The sequence below is a fragment of the Coregonus clupeaformis genome, chromosome 28 (assembly GCF_020615455.1).
Source record: "Coregonus clupeaformis isolate EN_2021a chromosome 28, ASM2061545v1, whole genome shotgun sequence".
Classification (NCBI taxonomy): Eukaryota; Metazoa; Chordata; class Actinopteri; order Salmoniformes; family Salmonidae; genus Coregonus; species Coregonus clupeaformis.
Window position 1 is genome coordinate 32321757 of NC_059219.1, and position 25948 is coordinate 32347704.

At 41.2% G+C, this 25948-nt stretch overlaps 3 gene segments (V, D, J or C); 2 read left to right on the forward strand and 1 right to left on the reverse strand.

Annotated features, from left to right (window-relative positions):
- The first annotated feature begins 3152 nt into the window (after positions 1 to 3152).
- On the forward strand, positions 3153 to 5590 carry LOC121543930. The segment is given in 3 exon segments: positions 3153 to 3168; positions 3565 to 3681; positions 5001 to 5590. Coding segments are annotated over 3 exon segments (450 nt in total).
- Positions 5591 to 6081: 491 nt separating this feature from the next.
- Positions 6082 to 22836, forward strand: LOC123482169. The segment is given in 2 exon segments: positions 6082 to 6179; positions 22461 to 22836. Coding segments are annotated over 2 exon segments (282 nt in total).
- Positions 18340 to 21396, reverse strand: LOC121543456. The segment is given in 2 exon segments: positions 18340 to 18986; positions 20997 to 21396. Coding segments are annotated over 2 exon segments (402 nt in total).
- Positions 22837 to 25948: the final 3112 nt, after the last annotated feature.

The window sequence follows — 25948 nt, forward strand, 5'->3', positions numbered from 1 at the left end:
GGATCATTGTCATGCTGAAAGACCCAGCCACGTTTCATCTTCAATGCCCTTGCTGATGGAAGGAGGTTTTCACTCAAAATCTCACGATACATGGCCCCATTCATTCTTTCCTTTACACGGATCAGTCGTCCTGGTCCCTTTGCAGAAAAACAGCCCCAAAGCATGATGTTTCCACCCCCATGCTTCACAGTAGGTATGGTGTTCTTTGGATGCAACTCAGCATTCTTTGTCCTCCAAACACGACGAGTTGAGTGTTTACCAAAAAGTTCTATTTTGGTTTCATCTGACCATATGACATTCTCCCAATCCTCTTCTGGATCATCCAAATGCACTCTAGCAAACTTCAGACGGGCCTGGACATGTACTGGCTTAAGCAGGGGGACACGTCTGGCACTGCAGGAATTGAGTCCCTGGCGGCGTAGTGTGTTACTGATGATAGGCTTTGTTACTTTGGTCACAGCTCTCTGCAGGTCATTCACTAGGTCCCCCTGTGTAGTTCTGGGATTTTTGCTCACCGTTCTTGTGATAATTTTGACCCCACGGGGTGAGATCTTGCGTGGAGCCCCAGATCGAGGGAGATTATCAGTGGTCTTGTATGTCTTCCATTTCCTAAACATTCCTCCCACAGTTGATTTCTTCAAACCAAGCTGCTTACCTATTGCAGATTCAGTCTTCCCAGCCTGGTGCAGGTCTACAATTTTGATTCTGGTGTCCTTTGACAGCTCTTTGGTCTTGGCCATAGTGGAGTTTGGAGTGTGACTGTTTGAGGTTGTGGACAGGTGTCTTTTATACTGATAACAAGTTCAAACAGGTTTTCCCCACTATATATACAGTGGGGGAAAAAAATATTTAGTCAGCCACCAATTGTGCAAGTTCTCCCACTTAAAAAGATGAGAGAGGCCTGTAATTTCCATCATAGGTACACGTCAACTATGACAGACAAAATGAGAAAAAAAAATCCAGAAAATCACATTGTAGGATTTTTTATGAATTTATTTGCAAATTATGGTGGAAAATAATTATTTGGTCAATAACAAACGTTTCTTAATACTTTGTTATATACCCTTTGTTGGCAATGACACAGGTCAAACGTTTTCTGTAAGTCTTCACAAGGTTTTCACACACTGTTGCTGGTATTTTGGCCCATTCCTCCATGCAGATCTCCTCTAGAGCAGTGATGTTTTGGTGCTGTCGCTGGGCAACATGGACTTTCAACTCCCTCCAAAGATTTTCTATGGGGTTGAGATCTGGAGACTAGCTAGGCCACTCCGGGACCTTGAAATGCTTCTTACGAAGCCACTCCTTCGTTGCCCGGGCGGTGTGTTTGGGATCATTGTCATGCTGAAAGACCCAGCCACGTTTCATCTTCAATGCCCTTGCTGATGGAAGGAGGTTTTCACTCAAAATCTCACGATACATGGCCCCATTCATTCTTTCCTTTACACGGATCAGTCGTCCTGGTCCCTTTGCAGAAAAACAGCCCCAAAGCATGATGTTTCCACCCCCATGCTTCACAGTAGGTATGGTGTTCTTTGGATGCAACTCAGCATTCTTTGTCCTCCAAACACAACGAGTTGAGTTTTTACCAAAAAGTTATATTTTGGTTTCATCTGACCATATGACATTCTCCCAATCCTCTTCTGGATCATCCAAATGCACTCTAGCAAACTTCAGACGGGCCTGGACATGTACTGGCTTAAGCAGGGGGACACGTCTGGCACTGCAGGATTTGAGTCCCTGGCGGCGTAGTGTGTTACTGATGGTAGGCTTTGTTACTTTGGTCCCAGCTCTCTGCAGGTCATTCACTAGGTCCCCCCGTGTGGTTCTGCGATTTTTGCTCACCGTTCTTGTGATCATTTTGACCCCACGGGGTGAGATCTTGCGTGGAGCCCCAGATCGAGGGAGATTATCAGTGGTCTTGTATGTCTTCCATTTCCTAATAATTGCTCCCACAGTTGATTTCTTCAAACCAAGCTGCTTACCTATTGCAGATTCAGTCTTCCCAGCCTGGTGCAGGTCTACAATTTTGTTTCTGGTGTCCTTTGACAGCTCATTGGTCTTGGCCATAGTGGAGTTTGGAGTGTGACTGTTTGAGGTTGTGGACAGGTGTCTTTTATACTGATAACAAGTTCAAACAGGTGCCATTAATACAGGTAACGAGTGGAGGAAAGAGGAGCCTCTTAAAGAAGAAGTTACAGGTCTATGAGAGCCAGAAATCTTGCTTGTTTGTAGGTGACCAAATACTTATATTCCACCATAATTTGCAAATAAATTCATTAAAAATCCTACAATGTGATTTTCTTGAAAAAAATTCTCAATTTGTCTGTCATAGTTGACGTGTACCTATGATGAAAATTACAGGCCTCTCTCATCTTTTTAAGTGGGAGAACTTGCACAATTGGTGGCTGACTAAATACTTTTTTCCCCCACTGTACATGTGGATGATGTAGATTTAATTCATTTTCAACAATAATTTCTGAAAATGTTAACCTTCAAAGCAGAAAACAAGTTTCCAGATGAAGATGGTGATAAAAGTCATGGTTGTTGTGGGTTCTGTTGTCATGAAGGACAGCTCTCAGTCATGAAGTGTTCAACTCACAGGGATATAAACACTCCCAGAGCAGTGGGGCAGATGCATTATGCAAATGAATGCTTCAAATCTATTTCAGTTTCCAAGTAGGCTCCCATCATTAGAATATATTTTGTCCTGCATAAACTTACTTTTATAATAATAGTAATTAGGTGGGTGCTTATATTTGTACTATTTCACATATGTACATGTGTGTATTATACGCATGTGTGAATTCAATTATTATTATTTTTTGATATCCAAACTCCCCCTGAGACAACCTCGGAAAGTGGGGTCACGGCCAAGATTTGCCATTATCAACTTTGACCCTGGAGCAATTAGGGTTAAGTGCCTTGCTAAAGGGAACATTGACAGATGTTTCACCGAGTCGGCCTGTGGATTTGAACTAGCGATCTTTCGATAACTAGGCCAACGTCCTAACCGCTAGCTACCTGCTGACCCTTTAATAACCTCAAACAGCAACTGTTTACTCAGATAACTAATGCATGGCAACTTTTATGTCACACCACCATTATATTTTTATTCTGATGATGATCAGATATAATGAACTGTCTGTTCACTCATGCTTGGTCTCTCATGTAAGTTCCTCTAATCAGTTAGTGAACACTTCTCTAAACTAAAGCTGGTAGGATTCCTCTGGTAGTGTTGTCTGTCCTCAGTGACTTTACCACCACTGTTAAATCTGAGATCAACATCTTTAATAAAGGAATATACAACATGGATCACTATCACTACTGCTGCTGCTGTTGTCTTTCATATGGACAATATGGAGGAATACTAGCAACACTGGATCTAATGCTGGACTCTACCTACAGACTAGGAGAACACCTGATACACAGAAGAAGGAAAAAAGACTCATATCTGGATTTAAGATACAATTCATATGTGTATTATCTAGAAACAGCTTATATAAAGTGTTTGTTCTACCTGGAAGATGTTAAAGTGTATTTGTGTTGATGATGTTTCTGTATGAGTGATCTTCACTGTAACAGCTGCAGCATCACAACACAGAGAGGTTTTTGTACCAGCAGTAATAGGGATTGTATCACTGTGGTGGACTTTTGGTAGCGGCACCAGACTTGATGTTGGAAGTAAGTAAACAGAAAATTAACTGTTTTATTCCCCTTTTGATGTCGTGAGTCAATATCTCTATTAATTACCAATTTGAATATGAATGTTATTACATCTAATCAAATTTGACCTGCTTTTTTGAAAGATGGAAGTGATTAGCCTACATTTTAGATTGGTTGTATGAATAAACATACTGCACCTAGTAGGAAATGTACAAGAAAGGTAGGTTTTGCTCAATGTTAAGGAAAACTAAATAAAAAACACTTTATTTCAAATTGAGTAGATTAAATATGTTCTTAACAGTATTCATACCATAGTAGAGTTAATTATTTGAACCACAGTCTGAACAAATTTAGCTTGCCACATGTGCAGGAGGTTTTTGTACGAGCAGTAATAGGGATTGTATCACTGTGGTACACTTTTGGTAGCGGCACCAGACTTGATGTTGGAAGTAAGTAACAAGCTCTTTTGATATTTATTTCAGCTATTATTTTTTTGTATTTTACTTTCTTAAACGCTGTCTACGAAAATATTGCGATTTTACATATTTTACTTTCTAAAAAATATAGTTATTTCTATTACTTTTGACGAAGCCTTCTTTCAAATGACATTTTGTTTAACTAAAATGTTAAAATGTAGGTGTTTATGTATATGTCTGGTTTGATGGATTGCAGAGTATAATTCTAGAATGATAACTACTTAATAATATCGAATATTGTTGTTGCATTGTGTATTACTGTTTGTGTGCGATGGTTGATCTTTAACTCTCAAATATTTTTGGTTAAATTGAGCTTTTGAATGAGCCTTCTTTCAAATAGATATTTATGGAATCAAAATGATAAATTGTAGGATTATTTGTATGTCTGATTTGTATATTTCCGGATTCTGATATAACAACTATTTAATAGTATAGTATATAGTATTAATCATTGTTGAATTGTGTTCATGGTAGACTTCACTGTTAGTGTGAAGACAAAGGGTCTCAGTTATGTTTGTAACAGACTTCATGATCTAACAAGGTTGATATGTGATGAAAATACTATGAATATGAGTAGGCTATTCTGATCAGATCCATTCCTAAACAATATCTGTATGACATGTATAACTGACACCGTATGACTTGTAACTCTAGTTATTTAACCACTTTATACTTGTTTGGTTCATAAATCTGCTTTGTATCATATTACTTTAGTGTTTTCTCCACATCTTTTAAACTATCTAACTTCTACATTCATATTTAAGAGGTCACTTTATTTTGATGCGTACTTTGCTGAATATAATATCTTACTGTAGCTGTACTTGATGTTGTTACTTAGTTGATGATTTCTGTTTGTTACAGGTAACAGTGCCCCCACCCTCACCGTCCTGCCCCCCTCTAGTGAGGAGCTGTCCAGTACAACAACAGCCACACTGACGTGTCTGGCCAACAAGGGCTTCCCCTCAGACTGGACCATGAGCTGGAAAGTGGACGGGACCAGCAAGAAGCAGGAGGCCAGTCCCGGGGTCCTGGAGAAGGACGGCCTGTACAGCTGGAGCAGCACCCTGACTCTCACTGCCCAGGAGTGGACCAAGGCAGGAGAGGTGACCTGTGAAGCCCAGCAGAAATCCCAGACTACAGTCACCAAGACCCTGAGGAGGGCTGACTGTTCTGGGTAGGACCCCTCAGTCACACACCCCTGTGGAGAGAGGCTGCTGGTTCCTCTTTTTTGACTCTGTTCTGAGATCAGATGTTCTCTGTCTTATTGTTCACTGACATGTAGACTAACAGGAGGCTTTGCTTGAGTTCATGTGTCAATCCTCTCTGTAGACTGAGGTTTTATCAGTGTTAGATTTTATGTGTTCTGTTTTTTAAATAATTAGATACTGTAGGAATGTTTGCTTTGATGCTTTGATTAATAGATTAAAATAAACATTTTCCTTTGGAACAAATATTTTCGTTGTCTCTTTCAATAATTAGACTTTAGTCAGAAATATATTTTTAAAGCCTGATTCACAGTTTCTTTGAAAATGATCAGACCTAAATGTCATAGCTTAGTTATTCACTTGAAAACACATTGTCATCAAACTGTAGGTCATAATAACACAATATCCTACAATGTTAACAGATTAACAGGAGAGGTCTAGATACTACAATGTTAACAGATTAACAGTAGAGGTTTTTCTTGGAAAGGTTTTTGACCTGCTTGATTTATAGACTAAGTTGTCCACATAATATTAGAAATATCACAGCTTCAAGATAGTCATATAGTCTTCTCTACCTCCAACCCCCTGGGAACAGAGTGAACATCTGGTGACAGTGCTGCTCTATTCTGGGACAAGCAGAACCACCCAGCCCTGTCTACGGAAATCTCAGTTTCACTAACACAGCTACCAGTCTGGCAGTTGAACAGTTTCACTGCCTGAAATACCATGGACTGGACCAGTGTGAGGGAGTGGACCGGTGTTGACCTCTTTGGTGGATTCAAGAAGGGACACATAACATATATGCCATCAACAATTTATCTGAATTGCTGTCTAGGTATGATAAATCTGAACTATTAATTTTAGGTGATTTTAAATATTGATTGGAGGATGCCAGTGTCAGATATTTGCTCTGAGCTAAACCTGTCTCAGCTGATAACTGACCCTACACGGCCCAATCCTAAAGATCAATCAAAATCTACCCTGATTGATCTAATCTTGACGAATACTCCCCAAAAAATGTTTGCTAGCGGAGTGTTTCCACTGGATTTTAGTGAGCATTGCTCAGTTGTCTGAGTCAGAGATGTGAGAATACATAAATCTCGGTCTCGTGTCTCACTAAGAGGAACTTTAAAAACTTCAGTGAACAAGCTTTTTTACATGATCTTTATTGTAGTGACTTTGATTTTATCTCAGCTATCTCTGAACCTGATTTAGCTTTAAGCTTTTTTGTAAATGTCCTCAATATGTAGATAATTATGCCCCCTTCCAAACTCTGAGAGTTAAAGGTACATCGAATGCCTGGTTCACTCCTGAATTATCCGAAGTCATTTGTAATATGAAATGTTGCCTGGGTCAAGTCCAGGAACACAGGCTTAGGCCCGGATTGGCAATATTTTAGGCAACTGAGGAATCAATGTGGAAGACTAATCAGAAAGGCTATATCTGATTATTATGTAACCACTCTTTGTGATTGTAAGGGGAATCTAGTTAAATTTGGGAAAACTGTCAAATCTCTGAAGGGTTGCACTTCCTCCTCTCTGCCCCAACAAATCTATTTAGATTCTGTCCCCATTACGAACACAAATGCCATCATTGATGCATTTAATCATCACAACTGCTGATTCGGGAATTTTGAAGATTGACTTGGAAAATGGAAGTGAAGTTTTGTATTTCGGCAATTCACAGAAAAATAAGTCCTTTATGCCTTACTTGCTATAGATACCAAGGAATCCACAGGGGCTGACCAATTGGAAACGGGTATGTTCAAGTGTGCTGCCCCCTGATTGCTGGTTCAGTAACCCATATCTTAAATCTAACATTGTTATCAGGAAATAATCAAAAAGTATGGAAAACAGCTTTTGTGCCGCCAATCCGTAAGGGTGGGGGATAGTGGTGATCCTGATAAATATCGTCCCATTTCCAGGCTTCCATGTTTATCTAAAATTCTCAAATCTTTGGTAAATAAGCAACTTTGCTCTTTTTAATCTGAGCATGGTATTTTGAATATAAATCAGTCTGGGTTTAGGTCTGGCACTATCACAGCATCCACATTAGTTGTTAATGATATTGTCAATGCTTTAGACACAAAAATGAATTGTGCTGCCTTGTTTGTGGGTCTGTCTAAAGTGTTTGATACTGCTGATCATGTTATTTTATTGAAAAAGTTGTCTTCAATTGTCCTGGGCTTTGACGGCTGCTGATGGTTTCATGATTATCTTAGTGACAGAACTTAGGCCATCGTGATTGATGGGGTTAAGTTCGAATTTCTTGAAATACATAAAGGTGTTCCGTTGGGGTCGAAACTAGGACCTGCTCTTTTCACCATTTATATAAATATTATTGGTCAATTTGTAAAGTTATATACGCGGATGATACAATTTTGTATGCAATTGCCCTGACTGCTGACCTGGCTGTGACTAGGCTACAGACCGATTTTGCAGCTGTGCAGGAAGCCCTTACTAATTTAAAACTCATACTTAATGCAGGCAAAACTAAATACATGTTGTTTTCAAGTTCTCGTAAGATTGTCTCAGATTGATTACATCTTCACTCATCGGATGGTTCTATAATCAAACGAGTCCCTGTCTACAAATACCTTTTGGAATGTGGATTGACAATGATTTAACGTTTACAAAACATATGAATGAGCTTGTTAAGAAGCTAAGATTTAAAGTGGGCTTTTTTGTAAAACATACAGTGAGGGAAAAAAGTATTTGATCCCCTGCTGATTTTGTACGTTTGCCCACTGACATATAAAAATGTCAGTGGGCAAACTATAAAAATGTAAAATGTAATTTTAATGGTAGGTTTATTTGAACAGTGAGAGACAGAAAAACAACAAAAAAATCCAGAAAAACACAAGTCAAAAATTTTATAAATAGATTTGCATTTTAATGAGGGAAATAAGTATTTGACCCCTCTGCAAAACATGACTTAGTACTTGGTGGCAAAACCCTTGTTGGCAATCACAGAGGTCAGACGTTTCTTGTAGTTGGCCACCAGTTTTGCACACATCTCAGGAGGGATTTTGTCCAACTCCTCTTTGCAGATCTTCTCCAAGTCATTAAGGTTTTGAGGCTGATGTTTGGCAACTCGTACCTTCAGCTCCATCCACAGATTTTCTGTGGCTAGGCCACTCCAGGACCTTAATGTGCTTCTTCTTGAGCCACTCCTTTGTTGCCTTGGCCGTGTGTTTTGGGTCATTGTCATGCTGGAATACCCATCCATGACCCATTTTCAATGCCCTGGCTGAGGGAAGGAGGTTCTCACCCAAGATTTGACGGTACATGGCCCCGTCCATCGTCCCTTTGATGCAGTGAAGTTGTCCTGTCCCCTTAGCAGAAAAACACCCCCAAAGCATAATGTTTCCACCTCCATGTTTGACGGTGGGGATGGTGTTCTTGGGGTCATAGGCAGCATTCCTCCTCCTCCAAACACGGTGAGTTGAGTTGATGCCAAAGAGCTCCATTTTGGTCTCATCTGACCACAACACTTTCACCCAGTTCTCCTCTGAATCATTCATATGTTCATTAGCAAACTTCAGACGGGCCTGTATATGTGCTTTCTTGAGCAGGGGGACCTTGCGGGTGCTGCAGGATTTCAGTCCTTCACGGCGTAGAGTGTTACCAATTGTTTTCTTGGTGACTATGGTCCCAGCTGCCTTGAGATCATTGACAAGATCCTCCCGTGTAGTTCTGGGCTGATTCCTCACCGATCTCATGATCATTGCAACTCCACGAGGTGAGATCTTGCATGGAGCACCAGGGCGAGGGAGATTGACAGTTATTTTGTGTTTCTTCCATTTGCGAATAATCACACCAACTGTTGACACCTTCTCATCAAGCTGCTTGGCGATGGTCTTGTAGCCCATTCCAGCCTTGTGTAGGTCTACAATCTTGTCCCTGACATCCTTGGAGAGCTCTTTGGTCTTGGTCATGGTGGAGAGTTTGGAATCTGATTGATTGATTGGTTCTGTGGACAGGTGTCTTTTATACAGGTAACAAACTGAGGTTAGGAGCACTCCCTTTAAGAGTGTACTCCTAATCTCAGCTCATTACCTGTATAAAAGACACCTGGGAGCAAGAAATCTTTCTGATTGAGAGGGGGTCAAATACTTATTTCCCTCATTAAAATGCAAATCAATTTATAACATTTTTGACATGTGATTTTCTGTTATTGTTGTTGTTATTCTGTCTCTCCCTGTTCAAATAATCATACCATTAAAATTATAGACTGATCATTTCTTTGTCAGTGGGCAAACGTACAAAATTAGAAGGTGATCAAATACTTTTTTCCCTCACTGTAAACAGATCTTGACAAATTTTAGAGTGGCCTTTTCTTGTACCCAGTACAAGGTGCACATGTGTAATGATCATGATGTTTAATTAGCTTCTTGATATGCCACACCTGTCAGGTGGATGGATTATCTTGGCAAAAGAGAAATGCTCACTAACAAATTTGTGCACAACATTTTAGAGACATTTTCTTGGATCTTTTATTTCAGCTCATGAAACATGTGACCAACACATTGCATGTTGCATATATATTTTTGTTCAGTGTAGACCGAACAACTGGGTCGCGTCCATAGATACAGAACAAAAATACTTAACGACTTGGTCAAGTCTCTGGCAATCGAACCGATAGAACAAATGACCAGCCGACTTGTGTCGGGACTATGTCTTGTGGAAGGATGAAATAGTATGAATAAATTCATTAAAATAACGTTTTTAATGAAAATATGTAAATCATTATTTGGTGACCCTTTGTATAAAAGTGATAATTCCCTTGAAGCAATTTTTTTGAGGATACATTGTCACGTTTTGCCGGCCCTCGACACAATATTACCTCCAAACACCGGCTTCTCGGGCATTATCACTTAAACATACACATGGCCACGTTCAAACAAAGTGGCATTGTTTCCGTCGTTACCTATCAACGCACTACCACTACTACTTTTACAACTACTAGTCTTAGCACCTGTAACTCGTCATGGATGATTTTAAATTTAGTGTTTGATCCACTAATGTTTGAAGAATGGTGCCAACAAGAAAAGGAGAAGGAGGATATGAGAGAAATGAAACAAGAAGAAGAGCAAGTGGACCAGAAACCTGAGCCTAGTGTTAAAGTTAGACATGCAGAAATCAGTAACGTTAGAGCTGCTATAGACGACGTAGAAAAGGAGATAAATGAGGAAGCTAGCTATATCAAGACAGACCAACTGGGCAGTGAAGTGCTTTCTGGAATGCCTGTCAGAAAAGTGGGTAAACATCGATCTGGCAACTGTTTCAAAACAGGAGATGAGTAATATTCTCCTGAGTATATTCTCTACACCACCTACTGAATAAGGTGTGGTTTGATTTGTAGTGGAAGGAAATCGCAAACTGAAGCTCGACTCATTTGTAAAAAAAGAAGACAAAAATGGTTTGAGATACGCAACACTGAGAACCACAAAAATCCAATGGAAAGAGACTCATCGCGGCTGCATGCATGACAACCTAGGGGAACAAGCTCTGCCCTGTAGAAATGTGCAAATCAGTATCATAAATATATATCTGTCGATGCTGTGACCATCCGAAAATAAATGTAATTGTGGTTTCTATTCTGATCTGCTGTGTCAATGTCTTTGCTACAATGTTTCAGCCAGGCCCGGCGGCAGGATTAACTCGGCAAGGGGGCATCAGAAATGACTACGGGGGCGCAACTATTTTCGCTTGCTGATAACACAGTATGGATAATAATCGATAGTATAATACACGCAATGTATTTGCAGCCACGCACGGCTGTCTTGCCGCAAGAATACAGGCTACTGCACCACTTTACAAACATGGACAATTCATAACCGGCTCGAGAAATTGCAAGTTATGACAACGCTACACAGCTACATGCACAATACCCATCAATCCAATGCAAAACAGTTGCTAATTACCGTAATAACACTTCCTCATGCCAATACAATGCATTTCCAATCGCGGAAAGCAAACAATAATGTATAATGCACTACCATGACTTATCGGTACAATGCAGCTTGGACGCAGCTGCCAAGCTGTTTTCCCACAAGAGTGCCGTACTACGCTGCGAATGATACCAGAGAACTTAGTATTCCATAGCAACGAATTGTTTACGGCAACACTATAGCTACATCATTATTCAACCATTGGTCAAGGTCTGCCCACACTCATCAATGTAATGCAAAGCAGCTCTTCTACCATATAAAAAAACATAAAAAACAATCTGATTGTATTATAAACCAATATTTCTAATCCAATCACATCACATAAATCAAGAAGTAGACTTGGCAGCTTCACCAATAAAGAAAATCATGTCTACGCCTATTTCTGACATGTGCCACGCATTTCCAAAAGCTAGCAAATAACAAAATAATACAAGCCCAGCCAGGCTGCCTGTTCTTACCCAGATTCAAAAGAGTTGCAGCCGCCTTGATGCTGTTTTCAACCACCTCAGAAGTCTCTCGCTCCACTCCCCACGGAATTTGCATGTAGGATCCTTCTCAAATGCCAGTTGAATCAGCTGCTCTTTCCTCCTGTGCAACATGCTCCATCTGTGCTCACTGAATACGTTTTTCAATGTTGAAAAAGAGTTCTCGCAAGTTGCCGTGGATGCTCCAAATGTTAATCCCAGCTTCAATGCCATCATCACAGTAGGCATTGCTGTTAGAGGCCCAGAGTATCTATCCAAAATGCTTTGCATTGTCCATTTTTCTTCTCCAGATCGGACGATTTCATCTGTAGAAACTGGCGTTCGACAGTAAACTCAGTTTCCACAAAATCTCCTGAGATTAAGTCCAGCAGTGGTTTCACCTTTTCCACATCCATAAAGGTTTGATTCTCTGGGTGCAAGGCACAAAGGGCCTCAACAAGTTGGCTGTTTCGTTGGTTAAATCTTGCTGACATTTCTCCCAGTACAGCATCCAGAGTGCTGAAAAACAGTATTTTGCACTCCCTCTCATTGTCCTCTTCTTGCTGGCCCATTGTTGTTTCCACCACATATTCAGTCACTCACTGCTTTTGAACCACGCGCTACAAAATGCCAGTTTTCTCCCACAGTACAGGCGGGTTGGGTATTTCCCCAGACAAACCTGCGCTTGCTCCTCATCACCTAGGATGTCAGGCTCTAACGGTGGCGTCGGTGCTTGTAATGTACGGGCGGTGTTGCTGCTAGGTTCAGTCTTGGCGGCTGCAGGCCCCTCCTCGGGTTGGTTACCTCCTATGTCACCAGGCTGCAAGACGGTTGCGCAGGTGCCTTTGCTGCTGGGCTCAGCGGCCTTGGCCTCGGTGATTAGCGTCGGCCCAGTTGCCTTGCCTTTGGCCTCTGTGGCAGGCTTCTCCTCCTCCTGCCCATTTAGATCCGATGCTGCCGTTGTGCCCTGGCGAAGCCACTTTCTAATATCCATCATACTATCAGCTACCTACCTAACTGTTAACATTAGCTAAATTACATCCAGCTGCGTGGTGAAACTTTTTTTTTTGTAGTACGTAACTTTGAAAGTAAACCTAAACAGTAAAATGTGTATTACGTAGGTATGATGTGTGCAAGGATGTTGCAAGAATGAAGCATACACAACAAATGGGTTGGGCATGACGGAGGGGGCAGATTGTGGAACAGAATAGCGACATAAAACTGAGGGGGCACAATATTCCAACTAAGTGGGCATTGCCCCCTTTTGCACCCTCGTGGTGCCGGGCATGGTTTCAGCGCTGTTTTCAAATCCATGGAACAGCGTCCCTAGAAACCAAGGATCTGGAACTGTCAACCAGCGCTTGGGTAGTTTTGCTTTTTACATGGCAGTCAATACGAATAGAACTAACGACCAGAGAACGCCTAAAACGTCACTTGACAACCAGTGTTAGTGAATGTAGCATCACGTGTTGTAGAGAAATGTATGGTTTGGGAAATAATCTTGATTTTTAATGTTGGTAACACGTTGTATAAAAGGAATAATATCCTCGAGGCCATGTGTTATGTCACAAGCCATGTTCTTCGCCTCGTGGGTATGACGATATCACAGCCATGATAAAAAATGTCATAACACATGGCCTCATGCATTATTGCTGTGCTTCAAACTCTGCATGTGGACATTTGACTGGTAATAGCTTCCATTTGACCTGTGTTCCGCCATCGTCAACCAGACAAATGACAAATATCGTCCACGCTCACATGACTCTATCTTTTTGACTGTACCTAAGGCCCTTACAGAGCTGTGTTTTAAAAAAAAGAAGATGTTCCAGTTCTCTGGCCTTTCCAGGAGGTCCTCTCTTTGAATGAGTAGTTGGGTAAAATCTATGTTGGACAATGAAATGTGGGGCTGTCAATGTTTTGACCCCCAGATGTACTACCCCTCCGTAAAGAATTCTTGCCTTCTCAATGTGTACATTTCTGTTGTTAAACTGTAGTGCTTTGTGTTTTATGTTGTAATTGTGTGTAAAGCTTTGCATGCTGCTATTTTGGCCAGGTCTCTCTTGTAAAATAGATGTTTCATCTCAATGAGACTAACCTGGGAAAATATAGGTAATTTTTTTTTTCAAAACATCTAACTTTATAAGTGAACTTTCAGGTCATGATATAACTAGTCACAACCTTGATAACGATGATGATTATAATGATGATGATGATGATGATGATGATGATGATGGAGAACAAGTGATCTGAATGATACTTTCTAAACATGTTCAAAGTTCACCTCATCTACTGACCAGTGTTCCATGTCACTGTCTCTTCCCCCTCAGCACCTGCAGTAGGTCCCAGCTGTAGCAGTACAGTCACTGTGCAGTCTGACTGAGGGAGGTTTTTGTTTACTATTGGGATAGTGGAAACTCTGACAGTAGTAATCTCCTGCATCTTCAGCCTGGACCCCACTGATGGTCAGAGTGAAGTCACTCCCAGTTCCACTACCACTGAATCTAGATGGAGTCCCAGACTGAAGCGTTTTGGTATAGCAAATGAGGAGTTTAGGAGCTCCTCCAGGTTTCTCTTTATACCAGGCTACAAGCAGGAGGGGGACTACAAGCAGGAGGCTTGTGAAATCTACATCCTAAACTGACTCTGTCTCCATGGTGGAAAGCTTTCATTTCAGAAGTCTGAGTCACAGTGTATTGTCCTCTGGATTCTGAAAAATAGAAAAAAAAAGTTATATGAAATGTTAACATTATTCCTTTGTGTAAATATATATTGTAACCTTGAAAGCAGAAAGCAGGTGTCCAGATGAAGATGGTGATAAAAGTAATGGTTGTTGGTGAGGTAGATTTTTGTATGGACTATGAGATAAAACGGAGTTAATCACGAACATATAGTTAGAATTCTCTGTTGCTAGACAAGAACTTGAATGGTTCCTTTCACTAGGTTTGTGTGTGTGTAAAATGGGCATCTGACCTGTCATTGGGTCAAATTCTACAGTTGTCTTATTTTATCTTTGACTGCAACCAGACTATGACCCTGTGGCTCTCCTTAGGCATATCCTGGAACGAGCCAGGGTTGAACAGAGTTCAGGATAAACCCTTTGTCTCTCCTTGGCTATCTTCTTGATTGATTACAGCATGATGGGGTGGGGTTTGTGTATGTTTGAAAGATTAAGTATGGACCTGTCATGTCCAACAATCAATCTTTAGGTCAAGCCAGGGAGAGCCGGGGTTGAACAGAGTTTAAAACTGAACATGATTATTTGTGAATGACAAGGCCTTGATTGATTGTAATAATATTGTTTCTAAATTTTTTAATTTAGCCGTTATCATAGACTAAGGAAGTGGGCGAAGCTGTAGAGAGAGGGAAACAAGATTGGTGGTGAGGGAACCCAAGAGGGAGGGGCTTTGAGCTGGGATGTGTGTGAATATGACTATATAAACGGAGAGCTGAGAGAAAGATGGGAGGTGCTCTGCAGATCATCTCGGCTTATGTTACTTTGTGTAATAAAAGTATTTCTTCATTCTACAAAAATTCTGGAAGAACTTTGATTTTTAATAAAGTATAGTGTGAATTTTCCACATCATTGGCAAATCTCGTATACCCAAATATTTCTCTGCAGCTGCCACCACAAAATATATTCTCTGTGATTTATGTTCAATTTCTGCGGTACAGTTGATAACCATTGCTCTGAACGGTAAGAAGACAACCTTACTGAACCATAACTCACTTCTTGACCTATCCCTCTATGCTGGCACAAATCTACTACTCACTGGGATCCTATCAGGATCCCCCACCCTTGACCCATCCTCCTCCATTTCCTTCACTGCCTCAGCATATGACACCCTCTGCACTATTCTGACTCTGGCCACTTCAACCTGCCTCTCTCGCACCGGACACTTCCTATCTCCAGCAACATGTGCACCCCTACAGTTGACACACACACACAACTTTATCCACCGAAACTACACAATCCTCTGTCCCATGCCCTCCCGCACACTTCCCGCATCTTAGAATCTCCCTCCTACATACTGCTGCAACATGACCATAAACATTGCACCTGAAACAGAGCAGTGGATTCTGCACAAAGCTGTAAAAGGATAACTAATATATCCTAACATGGCTCAAGACTCAAAAGGGCTGACAATGACTCCTCTGTTTCACCACTCTCCCCACCAGACCTGCGTCGCACCAAACGGCGGGCGTCACAAACACCAGGAATTTTCAACTTCAATCACTACATCCACACTTAATGCTACCCCAGAAATCACCCCTTTGAATGGTGTCCTGTTCCTAAGAGCAAAGCCAGAAACAGATCTTGACCCGTTGTTACGGATACAGGTATCCTGTGTCTTTTTGTGTTTTTCCTCTCCTTCTGCCCTAATCACAGGTGTCCTGTATGTTCCTGATTGGTGGTCGTTGAGGTGTCTGCTGATTGCTAAGGTGGACCAATCAGTGAACATTCCTCTGCATTGCACCACCTGTGTCTGGTTTTTCAATCACACATCCCATTGTTTAAAAGCCGGTCAGTTGTGTTTGTTGAGAGAGACTATTTCTGTATGTGAGTATGGATACTGTGGTGTCCTGTGTTTTGTTTACTCACTAAGTTGCTGGGTACTCTGTTTGGTAACTTTGTTAGAGACTATTTCTGTATGTGAGTATGGATACTGTGGTGTCCTGTGTTTTGTGTACTCACTCATTTGCTGGTTACTCTGTTTGGTAACTTTGTGTGTTTCTGGGAAAAGGGGAGTTTAAGCAAGTTGCCCTTGGGCGTACATTACCCGTAGGAAGAAATCTGTCTAAAAACACTAGTTAGACCTGAGCGGACCACCCACTGTACTTTTGTATGATTAACAGTAGCTTAGCGGTTCTTGAGGCAGGCAAGATCAGTTTAGGGGTGTTTTACACTATTGTTTCATTTCTTGGGTCCTGCTCAGCCCTTTTTCCCAAACCTTTACCGTGTGTTCAGCAATAAACTTTTTATGTTTGACGGTAGTTTATGGTTGTTGTGTAGTTTTTGTTCTCACTGTTCCATGTCACGCTTATAATTTGCATGAATTATGTTACGGGTCTCTTCTCCATCCACCCTAGACGTTTAAAGCCACGGGGTTCGTAACACCCGTTACATGACACGGAGCGCTCTCTAACTCTCATCCTGGTTACCTTCATTGATTCAACTACCTCCAACTCCTTTCTCACCCACCCTGAAACCACAAATAGATCTGCCAAAAGGCAAGGGTCCACCTTCTCCAAAATGTCACTACTCTTGGTCCAAATTCTTCTTTATCATGTCTGACTCCATTCTTCCTCAACACACATCTTCCCATTACACTCGGCTCTTCTCCTTCTTCCTTGCTGTCCACAATCACATCTATCCGTTCACCACGCTCTTGTCGCACCTTCATCAGCTACATTGCTTGCAGAGCACGCACTGATGGCACTTCTCCAAAACCCAACTTCTGTTCCTTAGCCCATTTTACAAGTCTGACTATCTCTGACCTCTCCATGCTTCCTTAACCTCTCACAACCTTCGTTCGTTGAAGAGGTTTGTGTGAGCAGCAGCATTGTCCAGCCAATCATGGTCTTAATTGGTTAACAAGCCTCAGCTGGGTTAAATTAAAGAATGGGCAGGTGCTGAAAAGGTGTGGCAGGAGAGACGTTTTGCCTTGACAGAACCACAGGACATTTTAGGGGGTATAATCATGTTACATCATCTCAATAAATATTTTTTAATATTTGCTTTAAATTCACTACCTGACTGAGGGACCTTACAGAAGCTGGGTTATTTATTCTGAAATGATGTGAGACATTACTATTGCACATAGATGGAGTCCATTCAACTTATTGTGTGATATGTTACAAAAAAGTTTGTTTGCCATAGCAACAGGGGAGGAATATGTATGTAGTCTGGACCTATGGGTGTTATCACTTAAGGAATGCTTTGACATGAAAGGGGATGAGTTGACATATTGTCAGCATCACTGATATATTTAGCTCAGTGTTTTATATTTCTGCAGGATCGTCCATGACGATACCAGTGATTTGGCCGCCTTCCGGAAAAGTCACTGTAGTGTCTAGAAGCCATTGTAGGGGTCTAGAGAGTCACCACGTGGTGCTAGTTCTGGAAACATTAGTGATTTACAGCTGAATGTTAGCATAATAGTGAATAATATCAGTAGTGTTGTGTGCTAAATGAACTATTTTGAGATTAAGTTGTGCATGTATTCTTGCCTCTGAGTTGAAATAAGATTGTTTTGACAGTGCTACTCTAATCTGGGACAAGCAGAACCACCCAGCCCTGTCTATGTAAATCTCAGTTTCACTCCCACAGCTCCCAGTATAGCAGTTGAACAGTTCCACTGCCTGAAATACCCTGGACTGGGCCAGATGTGAGGGAGTGGACTGGTTTGAACCTTTATAATGGATTTAGAGAGGGAAACACAATAGATATGCCATCATGTAATTAATGACATATAAAATTGATATTATACTTTTTGATAATACTGTATAGTGTATGTCTCTACATAAATGTGTCTAATGTTCGAGCCCAGCATCATGTCTCATTCACAGATCTAACAGTCAGTAACCTGATCACCAAAACAGTTAATATGATGCTAGATGATCACATCTATATTTGGTTGTGAGGTACATATGGGGATTTGATTTAGGGAGGCTGAAGCTGATGTAACACCACCTTTATTTATTGTTTACTTCTGTAAATCTGACTCTGCATAGAGACAGGTATTGTGTGTTTTAAAACTTCATTTAACTTTTATAAGTCTTACTGATCAGTGTTCCATGTCACTGTCTCTTCCCCCTCAGCACCTACAGTAGGTCCCAGCTGTAGCAGTATAATCACGATGCAGACTGACTGAGGGAGGTTTTTGTACGGCTCTGTATCATTGTGTGAACACATTACCAGTGTGTACACTCTGACAGTCGTAATCTCCTGCATCTTCAGCCTGGACTCCACTGATGGTCAGAGTGAAGTCACTCCCAGATCCACTGCCACTGAATATAGATGGAGTCCCAGAGAAGAGGGTGCTTCCATAGTAGACCAGTGCTTTAGGAGTTTCTCCAGGTTTCTGTTGATACCAGGCTAGACGGGGAGAAGAGGTCCCTGCTTGATACACATCACTGCTGGCTTTACAGTTCAGAGAGACTGTCTGTTCTGGGACAACAGTTTCCACTGCAGGAGTCTGAGTCACAGTGATCTGTCCTCTGGATTCTGAAACAGAGAAAAAAAGAATCATTGTACATCACGAGGAATGAATAACACATTCTTAACAACCTTAAGTTCACTCAAATTGTTTACTTTCAGTATACAAACATGGAACTTAATTTTCTTTACCCTTGAAGCAGAAAGCAAGTGTCCAGATGAAGATGGTGATACAAGTCATGGTTGTTGTGGGTTCTGTTGTCATGAAGGACAGCTCTCAGTCATGAAGTGTTAAACTCACAGGGATATAAACACTCCCAGACCACTGAAGCATGTGCTGTCTATGCAGAGCATCATCACTATGTAAATAAGCTTCTGGTCTTCTCTCCATCCACCATTATTCAGTAAACTTAGACCACTAAGGATCCATTAGATTAGAACTGAGAGTCCATTACAATTTGATGATCTTACTCCCACAATTGTAACCTAATAATCATAATCCATGATAATATGTAAATAAATTAAGTGAATAAAAAGGGTATAAATATAATGAGTATTATTGGTTTAAAGGCTATCACATATGATCACTATCAATGTTGTTTAGCAAGACTATACTATAATGAATACTGGAGATTTTTTTTTAAAGTACTATAACATGTAAATAACGAACATATATAATTTTGTCTGTTGATTAGTGTTCATGGTAATGAGGGCGGCAGGTAGCCTAGCGGTTAAGAGCGTTGGGCTGGTAACCAAAAGGTTGCTGGTTTGAATCTCCTAGCAGACTAGGTGAAATAATATTTTCAATGTGCTCTTGAGCAAGGCATTTAACCCTAATTGCTCCAGGGTTGCCCTCTCTAATAACTGATCCCTGGCTGTGAGTACCAGATGCAAAAAAACAAATGTCCAATTCACCAATACACACTTCTACATGTGTGAAATAAGACAAATGCAAGCACCCATCTAATTATTTAATATGATATAGTAAGATATTCATATCTATGGAAAAGAAGAATACCAGTCAGTTTCCATCCCCCATTGATCATTGGTAATTGGTCGCCCACCGCAGGGAGAGTAGTGTGAGTGCAGTGAGCTGTGTGGACTGAGTCGACTGAATACTGGACTATTGGACTACTGGACTATTTGACTACTGGACTGACACTGAGAGAAGAGGGGTTCCACTATGCAGGACTGCTACTCTGTTCCTGACTGAGTTCAGCTCCTTCCTGTCCTGTTTCTCTGACCAGACACACTGGGACTCTGTAGACCATCATTACAATACATGAAACCCAGCATCTCCTCTACTTCTTAAGAATACAATGTCAAATGGGTCTGAAGTTATTTCTAAAAATGCCAAGGGGCATCAGGAAGTCTGTATTGGATGATTCCAGATTTGAAGCCTTTTGAAGATAAATGGGTTAATGGTTCTCCATGAAATAATCAATAATAAATAGCTTGGAGTAGCTATTGTTGTTCAGCTCTACTACACACTGTGTCATTGTACTGGATAATCTCCTCCCCTCAGCACCTGCAGTAGGTCCCAGCTGTAGCAGTACAGTCACTGTGCAGTCTGACTGAGGGAGGTTTTTGTACGGCTCTGTATCACTGTGTGAACACCCAGACACTGTTGGGGTTGTGTTCACTCTGACAGTAGTAATCTCCTGCATCTTCAGCCTGGACTCCACTGATGGTCAGTGTGAAGTCACTCCCAGATCCACTGCCACTGAATCTAGATGGGGTCCCAGAGCTAAGAGTACTTCCTCGATAAATAAGGAGTTTGGGAGCTCCTCCAGCTTTCTGTTGGTACCAGGCTAAAAAGTCATTGTTGTAAACATTACTGCTGGTTTTACAGTTCAAAGAGACTGTCTGTTCTGGGAGAACAGCTTTCACTGCAGGAGTCTGAGTCACAGTGTACTGTCCTCTGGATTCTGAAAAACAGAATGTAAACATTTATATGAATGCAATATTACATATAGTAATGAATAGTTCTGAATAGAAATATTAACATGAATACACTGTATGTTATACATTTCTGTAGATTATAATTATTTTTCAACAATAAATTCTGAAAATGTTAACCTTGAAAGCAGAAAGCAAGTGTCCAGATGAAGATGGTGATAAAAGTCATGGTTGTTGTGGGTTCTGTTGTCATGAAGGACAGCTCTCAGTCATGAAGTGTTAAACTCACAGGGATATAAACACTCTTAGAGCAGCGGGGCAGATGCATTATGCAAATTATTTTTCAAATCCATTTCAGTTTTGAAGTAGGCTCCCATCATTAGAATATATTTTGATGTATGTATCCTTCATGCCCTAGCTTTTCTAACATCAAACAGCAACTGTTTACTCAGATCACTAATGCATGGTAACTTTTATGTCACACCACCATTTTATTTTTATTCTGATGATGATCAGATATAATGAACTGTCTGTTCACTCATACTTGGTCTCTCAAGTAAGTTCCTCTAATCAGTTAGTGAACACTTCTCTAAACTAAAGCTGGTAGGATTCCTCTGGTAGTGTTGTCTGTCCTCTGTTACTTTACCACCACTGTTAAATGTGAGATCAACATATTTAATAAAGGAATATACAACATGGATCACTATCACTACTGCTGCTGCTGTTGTCTTTCATATGGACAATACTAGCAACACTTGGTCTAATGCTGGACTGTACCTACAGACTAAAAAATATATTTATTTTTTACTTTCTTAAACTCTTTCTATGAAAATATTGCGATTTAACATATTTTACTTTCTAAGAAATATATATTTTTCTATTACTTTTGACGAAGCCTTCTTTCAAATAACATTTTATTTAACCAAAATGTTAAAATGTAGGTGTTTATTTATATGTCTGGTTTGATGGATTGCAGAGTATATAATTATAGTATGATAACTATTTAATAATATTGAATATAGTTGTTGCATTGTGTATTACTGTTTGTGTGCGATTGTTGATCTTTAAATCTCAAATATTTTTGGTTAAATTGAGCTTTTGACTGAGCCTTCTTTCAAAAAGATATTTATGGAATCAAAATAATAAATTGTAGGTTTATTTGTATGTCTGATTTGTATATTTCCTAATTCCGGTATAATAACTATTTAAAAGTATAGTTTATAGTATTCATCACTGTTGAATTGTGTTCATGGTAGACTTCACTGTTAGTGTGAAGACAAAGGGTCTCAGTTATGTTTGTAACCTACTTCATGATGGAACATGGGTGGTATGTGATGAATATACTATGAATATGAGTAGGCTATTCTGATCAGATCCATTCCTAAACAATATCTGTCTGACATGTGTAACTGACACCATATGACTAGTAACTCTAGTTATTTAACCACTTTATACTTGTTAGGTTCATAAATGTGCTTTGTATCATGTTGCTTTAGTGTTTTCTCCAAATCTTTTAAACAATGTAACTTATACATTCATATTTAGAGGGCATTTCCAATTCACTTGTGTACTTTGCTTAAGATCATGTCTTACTGTAGCTGTATTTGATGTAGTTACTTAGTTGATGAGTTCTGTTTGTTCCAGGTAACAGAGCCCCCACCCTCACCGTCCTGCCCCCTTCTAGTGAGGAGCTGTCCAGTACAACAACAGTCACACTGACGTGTCTGGCCAACAAGGGCTTCCCCTCAGACTGGACCATGAGCTGGAAAGTGGACGGGACCAGCAAGAATCAGGAGGCCAGTCCCGGGGTCCTGGAGAAGGACAGCCTGTACAGCTGGAGCTGGTTCCTCTGCTTTGACTGTTCTGAGATCAGATGTTCTCTGTATTATTGATCACTGACATGTAGACTAACAGAGGGTTTTGCTTGAGTTCATGTTCCAATCCTCTCTGTAGACTGAGGTTGTATCAGTGCTAGATTTGATGTGTTCTGCTTTATTACTATTAGATACTGTAGGAATGTTTGCTTTGATGCTGTCACGATCGTCTACCAATGAGGAGGACCAAGGCGCAGCGTTGAAAGCAAACATATTTATTATACGAATGATCACACGATCAAAACAACGAAACGTGACGTCCTTGGTTACATAAACAAACCAACACGGAACAAGAAACCACAACACAAAGTGAAAAGCCAGACAGTTAAATATGGCTCCCAATCAGAGACAACCAGCTGACACTCGTTGCCTCTGATTGGGAGTCACTCAGGCCAACATAGATATACCAACATAGAATCACACACCCTGGCTCAACATAACATAGTCCCCAGAGCCAGGGCGTGACAGTACCCCCCCCCCAAAGGCGCGGACTCCGACCGCGCCAAACAACCACAACAGGGGAGGGACCGGGTGGGCACTCCGCCTCGGCGGCGGATCCGGCTCCGGACATGACCCAGGCACGGGTTGTGCTGGACTGACGACGCGCACCCCTGGCTTGGTGCGTGGAGGAGGAACGGGCCTTACCAGGCTGACGACGCACACCGTAGGCTTGGTGCGTGGAGCAGGGACAGGCCGGACTGGGCTGACGAAGCACACCACTGACTTGGTGCGGGGAGCAGGAACGGGCCGAGCCGGGCTGACGAAGCGCACCACTGCCTTGGTGCGGGGTAAAGGAATTGGCCGGACCGGGCTGACGAAGCGCACCACTGCCTTGGCGCGGGGAGCAGGAACGAGCCGGACCGGGCTGACGACGCGCACCACAGACTTGGTGCGGAGAGCAGGAACGGGCCGGACAGGGCTGCCGAAACGCACCACAGACTTGGTGCGGGGAGCAGGAACAGGCCGGACCGTACTGGGAACACACACCACTGGCCCTACGTGGGGATCAGGAACAGGCCGGACCGGACTGGCAACACACGCCAGTACCTCTCGCCGTGCCTCTACAACCTCCTTCCCCCTGGTGACCAGTGACTCCCGTAACCTGGCGGCCTCTTCTGCCAACCCGCTGGACCGCTGGACCGCTCTATCGCGGCCTCCTGCTGCCCCGACGTCGTGAGCCCCCCCCTAAAAATTTTCTGGGGGTCTCTCCTCCCCGTGGGCCAGGCCTCCATCGTTCTTGCCAGACTCTCACCCCACTGCTCCAAAGTCCAACCTTTCTCCTCTTCTCTTGGCTTGGCCCAGTCGAGAATCCTACTCCACTGCTCCCAAGTCCATCCTCTCTCTTCTTCACGCTGCTTGGTCCTGTTATGGTGGTTTCTTCTGTCACGATCGTCTACCAGTGAGGAGGACCAAGGCGCAGCGTTGAAAGCAAACATATTTATTATACGAATGATCACACGATCAAAACAACGAAACGTGACGTCCTTGGTTACATAAACAAACCAACACGGAACAAGAAACCACAACACAAAGTGAAAAGCCAGACAGTTAAATATGGCTCCCAATCAGAGACAACCAGCTGACACTCGTTGCCTCTGATTGGGAGTCACTCAGGCCAACATAGATATACCAACATAGAATCACACACCCTTGCTCAACATAACATAGTCCCCAGAGCCAGGGCGTGACAGATGCTTTGATGAATAGATTGAAATAAAGATTTCCTTTTGGAACACATATTTTTCTTGCAGCTTTCAATAATTTGACTTTAGTCTTAAATGTTGTTGAATGATATAGAAATATATTCATAAAGCCTTGTTGACAGTTTGAAAACTATCCGACCTAAATGTCATTGCTTAGTTATTTATGTTCTCACTTGAAACCACATCGTCATCAACCAGTAGTACATACTAACACAATATACTACAATATTAACAGATTAAAAGGAGAGGTAAATATACTACAATGTTAACAGATTAACAGGAGAGGTCTGGATGCTATAATTTTAACAGATTAACATGAGAGGTCTAGATACTACAATGTTAACAGATTAACAGGAGAGGTCTAGATTCTACAATGTAAACAGATTAACAGGAGAGGTCTGGATGCTACAATGTTAACAGATTAACAGGAGAGGTCTAGATACTACAATGTTAACAGATTAACAGGAGACGTCTGGAGACATTCAGTAGATGGAACTCCTTATTCATCTTTCTTGGACAGTGTTTTATCTGCTTGACTTATAGACTGATAAAGACAGTAAGCTAACGTCACTGAACATTTGATCAATGTATTTCACCAATGTGATCACACCTGTATTAAGCTACATTTGTTTGACAAGATCCACATAATATTACAAGTATCAAAGCTTCAAGATAGTCATATCGTCTTCTCTACCTCCAACCCCCTGGGAACAGAGTGAACATCTGGTGACAGTACTGCTCTATTCTGGGACAAGCAGAACCACCCAGCCCTGTCTATGTAAATCTCAGTTTCACTCCCATAGCTACCAGTCTAGCAGTTGAACAGTTTCACTGCCTGAAATACCCTGGACTGGGCCAGATGTGAGGGAGTGACTGGTTTTAACCTCTATGGTGGATTCATGGAGGGAGAAACAATAGATGTGCCATCTTGTAAATAATGACAGATAAAATGGGTATTATAGGGTACTAGGGGGTAACTAGACCTAAGAACAATACCTAATTGCTGAAACAAAAAAGCAATGTTTGGGAAAAAATTGGTATGTGGATGAAGGTCATGCTTAGGAAAATAAACTATGAAGGGAAATAATAGCTAGAGTTGACACTTGCCTTTTTTTTTTATTCATTTTTTTTTTTTTTTTTGGGGGGTGGGGGGGAATGGATCAGCTTAATATTGCAGATATATTGTATCTTCTATCAATGTAATTGTCTGCATCACTTCCAATCCCCCATGTTTTTTTTATATATATTTTTTTATATATACTCCCCTTTATTACTTTTCAACCCCACCATCCTTTCCCTACTTGGAGTAAATTAGAGAACAACAATGCCCAGGCCTCTACTTCCGGTCTATACTTACTATCTACACCTTATGGACAAAGTTAATTTTACAATAATTCTATTATATATATATATATATATTTTTGCTCCTGAACTTCTTCTACTCTCAACCTCTCCGATCATTTTCATGATGTCCATCCGGTTTGCTTCTATATTTTTATTTTATTTTTATTTCACCTTTATTTAACCAGGTAAACCAGTTGAGAACAAGTTCTCA